Below are 12147 nucleotides of genomic sequence, written 5' to 3'. Positions count from 1 at the left end.
ACTAGAGCACAGGAAATAACAGAAGACTTTAACAAGCAACATAGAGAAGGCTGAGATTTTAATCTAACCCATACTTATCGAAATGCAACATCAACACAGGACTCAACTACTGGGTACATGTGGGAGGCAAGGAATGCTTTAAAAACATTGTAGTGGCTGTCATTCCTTATGCTCCGAAAGGTTGAAAACTTGAACTATCAAAATCTATCAAAATTACACCCCTCCCCAAACAGAAGCCCCATCGCCTCTAGCAGAAGCACTACTTCACTAAGATTAATTAGCAAATTTATCTTGATAATTCTTCAGGACAACCTAGTGTCTTTTCTTTCAACTATGTGACCTCTACAGACAGCTCAGAACCCCTCTCCCTCTCCATTTAAAAATTGACCTTCCCTTGTGAAGCAGCACAAGTAGTAATGACAGTGAAAAGGGCACTGATTTTGCAGTACAGCACACCTGTGCTTATATCCAGGTTCTGACTCTTCTTGTATAACTTTGGCCTAAATATTTATCCTTGCTAACCCTTAACTTACTCCTTTATAAAATGGGAATGCTACTACTTTCTTCCAGGATTTCTAAAAGGATTAATTAATATATAAAAGTACCTAGCACAGTACAAAGTAGCAGGGGCTATATAACTGATAGCTTGTATTACAATGCATAAAAAATAAACATACAGAATCACAGAAGTTCAGAAGGCAAAGTAATCTTACTATTTTATCAGTTCCAATTCCTGCATTTTGCAGACAAGGAAATTTGTACATAGCTGTAAAGCTAGTCCATGGTTTAATCGGGTCTCTTAACTTGCAGGCCAGTACTCTTTTCAGTTTTACCACTTTGCCCATTTTTTATGGTAAGAATACTGGGTAAAGATAATCTCTATTTCTAACAGAAATTTCCATTTCTATTTCTAATTTCACTCTAGTTTTCAACAAGTAGCATAGCATGTTCAACAGGAAAAATACTATCATCATAAATGAAAGCTGTTAATTGTAATATTTTCAATTTAATCTATGAGATGGTTACAAAATAATTTTATAACATATTAAAGGATTAAGTTTTTTCCACAAAATTATTGGAAAATTCATTTTAGAAATGTTCCTTTCACTGGCCCTGAGGAAAATAAGTTATTAACCTATCTTTTTAAATGATACTTCTTATTTTTTCCAAAAGACTATTTGGCTCAGTTTTTTTATTGAATACTTATGAATTAAATGATATGGTATCTGAAAATAACTTCAAAATAAATAGGACAAAAGTAGATAGATAGGGGTACAGAGGTAACAAGACTGGGCATGTGTTGATGATAATTACTGAGGCTAGCTAATGGTGGCGATTCATTAAACTATTTTGTCACTCTTACACATATTAAAAATTTTTCATAATAAAATAGTTTAAGAAGTCATGTTAAACAAGTAGGAAATAAAACTCTAAATTAAACTATCCAAATTTAAAAGTTTGATAAGCATTGTTTTAGCTATATACAATTGTGAGCATATAGTCATTTACTCAAAAAATATTTTTTAAGTGAATATATATAAGGTACTGTGCATACAAAAGATTAAGCAGGAAAAAAAAAACCCTCTAGTCACCATCCCAAATCCATAAAGTTGCTTTAACTAGCTGGGTACTAGCATATTAGATAACTAATAATGTAATAATGGCTATAATAGTGCTATGAGAAAAAGTGTTAGGGAAGGATAAAAATGATTAATTCACTGTCTTTATGAAACAGGTGAGTGTTAAAGATTTGCTAAAGAGAATGACATTTCAAGACTGGATTTTCAGCCAGTGGATAGAAAGTGGAGTGTTCAGGCATTCAAGGAGGAAGAAGTTGCACTGAGCAAAAATAAAAAGCCAAGCGAGATCAAAAAGTGTGCTGAGAATTGCAAGTAGCTGTGCCAATTCTAGTGTGCCATAGGTGGGAGTAAGGGTAGGGCAAGAATAAGGCCAATAAGATCACCAAGGTCATATGTTAAAGGGCCTCAAATGACAGATTAAGCAATCTGGACAGAGGTCAATGAAAGTTATAAGGCAGAGAAGAGAGACAGATTTATCTACATTTTAGAAATATTACTCTGTTGTAGATGCTGGAAAGGATGTGGAGAAATACGAACACTTTTACAATGTTGGTGGGAGCGTAAATTAGTTCAACCATTGTGGAAGACAGTGTGGCGATTCCTCAAGGATCTAGAACTAGAAATACCATTTGACCCAGCCATCCCATCACTGGGTATATACCCAAAGGATTATAAATCATGCTACTATAAAGACACATGCACATGTGTATTTATTGTGGCACTATTCACAATAGCAAAGACTTGGAACCAACCCAAATGTCCACCAATAACAGACTGGATAAAGAAAATGTGGTACATATATACCATGGAATACTATGCAGCCATAAAAAAGAATGAGTTAATGTCCTTTGTAGGGACATGGATGAAGCTGGAAACCATCATTCTCAGCAAAATATCTCAAAGACAGAAAACCAAACACCGCATGTTCTCACTCATAAGTAGGAGCTGAACAATCAGAACACATGGACACAGGGAGGGGAACATCACACACGGGGGCCTTTTGTGGGGTGGGAGACTGGGGGAGGGATGGCATTAGGAGAAATACCTAATGTAAATGAGGAGTTGACGGGTGCAGCAAACCAACATGGCCCAAGTATACCTACGTAACAAACCTGCATGTTGTGCACATGTACCCTAGAACTTAAAGTATAATAATAATTTTTTTAAAGTTAAAAAAAAGGAATATTACTCTGTTGTAGTGCAGATGACAGCCTGAAGAATAAAAGATGAGGCACAAAGAATATTCACTAAAAAGGTACAGGCTTGGACCAAAGCAGCAGCAGCAGAAACCCAAAAAAGTGGACTAAGACTTCAGAAGTACAATTAACAGGATTTAGAGACTGGGATATATAGAGGGGAGAATGAAGAATGGAAGACTCCAAAGGTAAGAACAAGATTTTGAGAAATCATGTTTTGCTTTTTTTCTCTACAGCATGGAGTCAGGGTAAATGCTGGTGGCTTTCACCAATATAAAGAACACAAATAGAAAAACTGAAGACAATAAATTCAGTTCTGAATCTGTTGAATCTGAAGTGCTACTAACATCCTATCTGGCATGTAATTTTAGAATATGAGTTTGTACTCAGGAGAAAAGGTATGTTTGGGAGGCATCTGTGTGGAATGTACTAAGAAGTAGACGAGATTACCCAGAGGGAGGTTATAGAGTAAACAGGACATAGGATGCACCAGGTTATCTCCAGTTAGGCTTTTAATATACAAACCTCCAGCCTATTTTTTTTTGTTGTACTTTGTATTCATTTCCTTATAGTTATTTAAAATATTTTTCATTTTTAAGAAAAGATAGTCCCAAAACCACTTCTCATTTCCTTTCCTTTACAAACCTAGTGCTCAATAATGACCAAATTCAGGCTGTAACTGTAATCCAAGAAGTCAAGGCAGGACTACCAGACCCAAATGATGAATGAAACAGAAACTTGGCCTACCTACATAACACCACCAGGACACCTCTTGCATATTACAGGCCTTAGATGTGCCAATATATTACATTACTAAAAGTATTTCACAAAACTTGATAAGCAACATCCCAAGTTACTCACCAGGCCTTTGATCCTGTTCCAGTACACAAATTGAGCCCTGAACTCTTCTGTTTTTCCCATGGACCATCATCAACTGAAATCTCATAGTAGGAAGCCCTGTGAATTGAGAATATAAAACTGTTTGCTGAGCTTATGGTTCACGGTAAATAAGACAGTCTTCTTCAGAACTAAGGAAATCTTAAGTAAGTCAGCTTACCCAAGAAATACTTGACTTAGTAGGCACACACATCATGATGCTAATTCCAATACTGATTAAGTGAAAAAGTTAGAAGAAATTAAAAAAAAAAAACAAAAAAACTACATGTCTGCATGCCTGTCTGATTTATATATTCCTTTCTGTCAATACTTTAATATTTCAAATAGGAGCTTCTTGCAAATTTTTAGCTAGCATTGTGCTTTTGCTCTTATGGAATCTAACATATACAGAGCCTCATTTCAGAATCCAAAAAAAAAAAACTATTCTTAAGCGAGTTTCATTCTTGGTAGCTAGTCCTTGATATATTTTAAAGCTGATTCTAATTCTTAAAGTTATTAATAGTTTCTACTAAACTCTTGTTTCTTAAGTTACATGCTAATGTACCTTTTGAACTGGTAGTAAGCTAACAGAGATTAGATAATAAAGCTGTAAAGAAAATTCTCAACCAATACTGGATTAGTGGACAAAACTAGAAATAAACCAGAATTATAAATTTCTTGAGATTTACATTTCTTAAAATATTTCATTAATATGAAATCAAATGGGTTTTCTGGCACCAGCAAAAATGGCACTATTCTTTAACTCCATGAATACATAAATGATTTGTAACTATTCAAAGAACTTTTGAAATGTCTAAAAGCCTATTTTGTAAACTCTATCTTAAAATAATGGTGTCACTGATCAACACTGAACTTTTTTCTCCAGCAAATAAAAAAATTACAATAAAACCGTAATAAAATACAACTTTTCAAAATAATTACTGGACATGCTTGCAAACACTAACACTAGGGATAATTTATCTCTTATTCTAACCTTTACAGTTTATCCTGTAATCTCTTAATTTGTGAGGGTTTTGCATAATACAACTCCTTTTCACTATTTTCTCTATAGTCAGAATTTCTTATTAAAAATAAAAGATAGCAGGCCTAACATTCACATTTAATCTATTCCATAGCTTTGTTATGTATTCCTAGAAAACACACATTAGGAGCCTATTATGTACAGACAAGCCAGCCAAATCCATAGAAGTGGCTGCTACTATGCCAGAATCAAGTAGAAACAAAAGAGATTAGAGGTAATGAGGCATGGGTAGAAAAGAAGCAGAGGCAGAGAGAAAGACAAGTACAGTCAGGTGAGAGATGCTCAGCCCAAAATAATGAGCAAATTTAGTGTCATTCTCACATGCAAGTTTATCGAGATTAGTCAATTCATAGAATTTTTGTTTCAGGGAAATTATTTTTTTAAGGCAGCAATAAAACTCACAGTCCCTTTAGAGTGGGTATACTTCTTCTTAAATTGTCCACTGCTACAGCCCAAGAATAAGACATTCTAGGTTAGAACAAATAGGAGAAAAGAAAACAAAATTGGGCCTTTAAAATGTTCTTAAATCTAAGAACATTATAAATGAGGCAGGAATAATATTGCTGCACTTCATATTTTCCAAGCAAGGCACTTAAGTTTTCAGAGCATAGTGAAGCCTCAATACAGGATCTAGAATCAGAAACACCGGGTTTATGTTGCAGTTCTGATGCTAGCTAATTATATGACCTTGGGCTAGTTATTTGAACTCTCCAAATCTCAATTTTGTCACTAATAAATACAACCACCTTTCTCACAGGGTTGCTATGAGCATTAAATGAGATAGCATACACAATATACGCAGTGCCTGACACATAGCAGGCATCCAATAAATGTTCATTTCCTTTCTACCTAACGGTCTATGTCATAAAATCTTTAAAAGTGAGTTCTAATACCTGCAGTAGTTAAACTGTTTTCAACAGCATCAGAAGCCAATCCATTGCTGTCCTTACTTAGTAAAAACATAAGGTGAGACATCAAAGAACACAAAAAGCAGCAGCATCAGTTATTTATGAGATAAACCAATCAGATCATTACTGCCACAGAAAATAAAAGCATTCGATTGAACATCCCCTCAAGAAACTTCACTAACTCCCCCAAAATCTATCAACTGTTCCCAGTTTTCCTCCATTTACAAGTTATTTAATTTTTTAGTAAGTACAAAATTATAAAGCAAAGCTAGCTCTCAGCAGTTACCTTTAAAATACACAAACAGAATAAAATAAGCTATTAAATGGCTTCCCTGAAGTAAGCATAAACTCACAAAACATTTTTATCATTGCATTTATTTAAGGTAGACTTTCTCCAATCTCATTTAAAGTTCTTCCTCTCTTCTTTATCTTATGTCTTTAGAATAATGAGTAGATTGTATCAGTAGAGTTAAATTTTCTTTCTTCTCTCAACTACCACATAGTATCTATAATTCATGTCCCTATTGCTTCAAACTTTATATGTAGCAAAAGAGAAAACTTTATATATAGCATAAGTCTTGCTGTGTTAAAGTATATTTTTATACCTTACTATACTTTTAACTTTTTAAAATTATGTATTACTCTCCAAAAAATTAATATACCACTATCTTTGTTATTCATCTTTACATCCCTAGTGACTCACATATTACACACAGCACATGCATGATGTATTTTTGTTAAATATTACATAAACAAATTACAAATCAAAAAAACTGTTCAAACCCTTCCGCTGAATCAAACTTCAACTCTTTTTCAGCACAACCCGAGTTGAGTCATTGGCTACAATGTGAATATCTTTTTTAGTTAAGACAAATTTTTCTCACTATAATTAAAGTTCTTATGAAAGGATATGACTTCCAGCAAACAAAATTTCAGAATTTATGGAACTCTTAGTAAACTAGGGATCCAACAACATAATCTTCAAAGGGCCACTCACATGGTTCTAGTAGCAGGAAAGTAGCAAATAAAACTCATCTCTAATCTTCTACCCTTAATTTACTTACATCTACAAGGATGAGAAGCCAGGTTCTAAAGTACTACCAAGAGTTAACTTTATATCACAGTAGTCATTTTATAGCTCGTCACTGTGTTCCACAAAAATGTTTTGCAAAAAAATTATGTTGATAATGTAAGCCTAAGTTATATTCAAGTCCCACAAAACAGATTCTGCCAGTAATGGAACACACACATTTTTACACTCCTAATGAGGAACTACATTAACCTTAATTTTTGCAATAATGGTTACAATCTTGAACTGTCAATGCACTTGCCTTATGATGTGTTACACTAAAAAGGATACAACATCACCTATGGAGCATTTCTGTCAAAAATGCCTAGTCCGAATCTAACATGAAAAAAAATCATACAAATTTAAAATAAGGGATATTCTGCAATCCAACTGGCTTAGATTATTCAAAAATATTAGTATCATGAATGACAAAACAGGATGGAGCTAAGGAAGTGTTCTTAAATTTAACAGGCCATGATGGCCAAATGCAATGTGTGATCCTTAATTGGATCCTAGATAAAAACAAGCAAACAAATTATAAAAACAAGCAAGCAAACAAATCAGCTTTAGGAAGCACTAATAGGAAATTTTAATATGAACTGCCTATAAAAGTTTTCTATCAATTGCAAATTTATACTTACTATATTACTCTCTTAAATATTTATAAGCTGGAAACAGTGACATGCACATCTAGTCCCTGCTACTCAGGAAGCTGAGGCAGGAGCATAGCTTGAATCCAGATTTAAAGGCCAACCTGGGCAACATTTAGACATGGTAAGATGCCATCTCTAAAGAATAAAAATAAAACATTAATAAAGCACCTGGCCAAGCGCAGTGGCTCACACCTGTAATCCCAGCACTTTAGGAGGCCGAGGCGGGCAGACCACCTGAGGTCAGGAGTTTGAGACCAGCCTGGCCAACATGGTGTATCGGGGGAACCAGCCCCCAATATTTAAGAAATTATAAGAGTATTGATTGGGGAAGTGATAAATGTCCATGAAGTCTTCACAATTTACGTTCAGAGATTGCAGTAAAGACAGGCGTAAGAAATTATAAAAGTATTAATTTTGGGAACTGATAAATGTCCATTGAATCTTCACAATTTATGTTCTTCTGCCGTGGCTTCAGCCAGTCTCTCCGTTCGGGGTCCCTGACTTCCTGCAACGATGGTGAAACCCCATCTCTACTAAAAATAAAAAATTAGTTAGGTGTGGTGGCATGCACCTGTAGTCCCAGCTACTCAGGAGGCTGAGGCAGGCTCATCGCTTGAACCTGGGAGGCAGAGGTTGAAGTGAGCCAAGATCACGCCACTGCAATCCAGCCTGGGCGACAGAGTGAGACTCGGTCTCAAAAAAAAAATAATAAAGCATCTATATAAATAGATTAAAGGCTCTGGGACACACTACAATAACTTTATTTAATCTAGGGTTTCAGAAACTTTTTTGTCATAGAATATTCTTTCCCCTTAATACATATTAACATCTATGAAGGTTTTGGAAATATTTCATTAAATAATGAACTGCCATTACTTGCAAAATATTATTCACAAATCTTAGCCAGGTTGTAGAAACTGAATAAATATCCAAAAGCACTAAAACATTAAATTCCATGCTCAAGATCATAGGTTTAAAAGTACCTGGATGACAGACTCTCCCCAATGAAGACTTCATTTAGTGCTCTCACTGGCAGAAGTTGGGGTCCTGAAGCCTCAGACCCTGCATGTAATTTAAGACAAAAAAAATCCAAGATAGCTCCTTGATTTCTAGAAATGTTATAAAAATTTTATAAAACATTACAACTTTTATATTTTTGTTTTTAAAAGAATCACATACTTTAATATAGTTAATATTTAAATTATCTTTTACTTAAAACATCCACAATATAAACCTTAAAGGAACCTAAACTTATACCTGTAATAAAGGCCCTCTCTCTGCAAAATAAACCTTAATTCTTCTTGAAGCAATTTCTCAAGAGTGATGAACTATATTTATCCATCTCAAAAGATTCTTGTTGTTACACTTAATTTTATCTTAGAAGCTTCAGAGATATAACTTACCAATTAAAAAGAGAACTATTTTGGATTTAAGCAGCAAATGACATGCGTGGCTTGGATGATGGAAACTAAACCAGGTATGTTAAGAAATCAGACTTTTTTTTCCAAATAAGGAAACCTCAAGAGTGTTTTTAGCAACAGCAGCGTTGGAGGAATATTTCCACATCTCCCTTCATAACTCCTAAAAAATGTTTTCTTTTTTTAAATCAATAAGGTTGTGTGCACAGTTAAAGTAATCTTCCTTCATAATTACTTAAACATTACACCATCATATAAAATCCTCCAAAGGATTCCCAGTGCTTTCTGGTTCAAATTTGTGATTGTCCCCTTCAAATGGTTCCCTTTACTTCTTTTATTAGTTTCCAACTGGAAATGGCAACTCTGTATCCTCAATGTCACAACTATCAGATTTATTGGACTCAAGTATCTCCCACTAGGCAAGCATCTTGTGACAAGTTTGCTTTCTGTCAGACAAGTTCACTTTTCTGTCTCTTCCACAATTCCTACTAAGTTAATGTTTAAAAATCCATCCCAATTGTGGTAGGCAGGCTCCAAGCTGGTCCCCAGTGATTCCTGCCTCCCTGGTATTCACAATTTCGTGAATATATATACTCACACTCTCATTCCCACATTATACTAGGGTTGCTCTATGTGACCAACAGAATATGGCGGCAGTGATGGCATATCACTTCTGAGATCAGGTTAGAAAAGACACTATTGCTTCCGCCTTGGCTGCTCTCTTTCTCTCAGATCACCTGCTCTAGAGGAAGAGATAACATGAACAACCCTTTGGAGAGACCAACATGGTGAGGAACTGAAGCCTTCTGCTAAAAGCCATGTGATGAAGCTGGAAAGTGTGTTCTCCAGTTCCAGTCATGTCTTCATATACTGCTGTCCTGGCTAACAGCTTGATTGTCACCTCCTGCCTAAACCAGAAGTAACTAGCTAAGCTACTCTTAGAATCTTGACCTTTATAATCTGTGTGAGGTCATAAATATTTACATTTAAGATGCTAAACTGAGTGATTTGTTACACAACAATAGTTACCTAATACACTATAGTTACCAAATACACTAATAAAACCACCACTGTCACCAAGACAACATCGATCTATTTTTCTCCTTTGACTTCGTAGCCTAATATTCTTCTGTTTATTATGTTTATTAAATTGAACATTATATTTTTCTCATTTCTTTTGGACTATAACTACCTAAAGGGAACCCAATTATTCTTTCAAATATAACAAGTTGACATTACAATACCAAGTACCCTTGGAGCACTTGTTGTTTACCTAAATTATCAGCTCAACTTCATAATACAGAGAAAGACCTTGATACAAAAAGCTATATATGCATATATATATAAAGATTTGATATGTTTAATCAAATCTGATTGCACATAAGACTAAAACTGGCTTTAAACTGTCTTAGGTACTACATATATTCACATTCTCATTCTTGACAGTTTTACAAACAAATGGCTAAAATTTATTGTTTAAATTACTTTCCCTTAAATAATTACTAATGAAATTTGTTTTAGATTACTATCCCCACAGATTTCCTACAAATGCTCAACAATAGGTACTCACGAAATATTACCAGTAAATTTGAGCTCTCACCATCAAACTGTAACCGTTTCCCTTTTATGTGGTCTTGACTTTCCACCTCTATTCCCATTTTCCCTCATCCTAATTTCTCTCTCCATATTACATTTTTATTACATGTGCTTGTTCAATTTCAATTCAAAACTTTCATCAAATGAGTTCGACAATAAATAAAATTGCTTCAAATCTCATTAATCATCTTAATTCTGCTTATTTTTTCATACTAATTGACTACTAAAACTTATCTAATCGCAGAACTGTGTTCATTTAAAACTTGCCTCAATGGGACATGAAAAGATGGACTCCATACCAATTACTTTTTTTTTTGAGATGGAGTTTAGCTCTTGTTGCCCAGGCTGGAGTGCGATGGCACTCACTGCAACCTCCACCTCCCAGGTTCAAGAGATTCTCCTGCCTTAGCCTCCTGAGGAGCAGGGATTACAGGTATGCACCACCACACCTGGCTAATTTTGTATTTTTAGTAGAGACGAGGTTTTACCATGTTGGTCAGGCTGGTCTCAAACTCCTGACCTCAGGTGATCTGCCCACCTCGGCCTCTCAAAGTGCTGGAATTACAGGCGTGAGCCACCGTGCCCAGCCACTGATTACTTTTTTATCCAAGAGAATAGATTACAAAATTATAATTTGTATTTTTAAACACAGAATTGTAATACTAGTGACACAAACTACTACACTGTGTAATTCTCTCATACTGTCATATTGCTAAACTTTATTTCCAGGTCTACTTGTACTAGATGGAGCCATGTGACTAGTAATGGCCAACAGAATGTGGACAAAAGTAATGAAAAGGCCTAGTTCCTAACACTTCCCATAAGATCTTCTATGTTCTCTGTTTTCTCCCCACGAGATGCAGAGGATCCAGCAGAAGACTCAGAGGCCTTAAAATACGGCAGCAGCCACTACTTGGCAGCAGCCTTGGGTGCCTGAAAACTCCCTGGACAGTGAGATGAGTTAAAAATAAGCTTTTGCATTCAGTCACTGAGTTCTGGGATTGTTTATTAAACCAATTCATCTCTCTATATTAATACAACCAGTCTTTATTTATATAGCATTTACACTGTGTTAGGTATTATACGTCATCCAGAGATTATTAAAGTATAGGGAAGGATGTGCATAGGTTATATGCCAATACTATGCCATTTTATATGAGGGATGTGAACATCCTCGAATTTTGGTATCTGCAGGGGGTCCTAGACCCAATCCCCCCCAGACACCAAGGGATAAGTGTATATGAAATAATCTGCTCCAGTCACCACCCCCTCCATCTCCTCCTCCTCTCTGGAAGCTTGCAGTAGCTGTTTGTATTCTGACAAACCTTGGTGTAGAACATTTTACCATTAATTATGTGAAACACTTTGTGGGTCCTTTCAATCCAAAGACTCTTGCCTAAGTTTCCTAATTGAAATTTTTAAAAAGTATTAACTGATTCACACTAACTGTGTATATTTACGGAGAACAGGTAATATTTTGATACATGCATACAACGTATAATGATCAAATCAGGGTATTTAGGATATCCATCACCTCAAATATTTGTCATTTGTGTTGGAAATATTTCAAATCATCTCTTCCAGCTATTTTAAAATGAGGTATTTTGAAATATACAATAAATTGTTAATTATAATCATCCTACTATGCTATTGAACGCTAGAACTTATTCCTTCCATCTAAGTGCATATTTGTACCCATTAACCAACCTCTGTTCATCCCACCTTTCACCCTTCCCAGGCTTTGGTAACTATCACTGTACTCTCTATCTTCATGAGATCAACTTTTTCAGCTCTCACATATGAATGAAA

At 35.1% G+C, this 12147-nt stretch overlaps 1 protein-coding gene across 5 annotated transcripts in view; it reads right to left on the bottom strand.

The window, feature by feature from the left end:
- The window catches only part of NADK2 (NAD kinase 2, mitochondrial), a 48785-nt gene that overhangs the window by 10326 nt on the left and 26312 nt on the right, over positions 1-12147 (bottom strand). For 3 of the 5 annotated variants that reach the window (XM_063619552.1, XM_055246421.2, XM_055246418.2), the window contains exons 7-8: positions 8308-8386; positions 3638-3733 (exon numbers count right to left, since the gene is read on the bottom strand). In XM_063619552.1, coding sequence (XP_063475622.1) covers positions 3638-3733; positions 8308-8386 — 175 coding nt within the window. Of the gene's footprint in view, positions 1-3637; positions 3734-5096; positions 5163-8307; positions 8387-12147 lie in introns of all 5 variants that reach the window. The other 2 variants (XM_063619551.1, XM_055246417.2) reach the window with 1 other exon arrangement.

This window comes from Symphalangus syndactylus, chromosome 16, assembly GCF_028878055.3.
Source record: "Symphalangus syndactylus isolate Jambi chromosome 16, NHGRI_mSymSyn1-v2.1_pri, whole genome shotgun sequence".
NCBI lineage: Eukaryota > Metazoa > Chordata > Mammalia > Primates > Hylobatidae > Symphalangus > Symphalangus syndactylus.
This window is presented reverse-complemented; position numbering and strand designations above follow the sequence as displayed.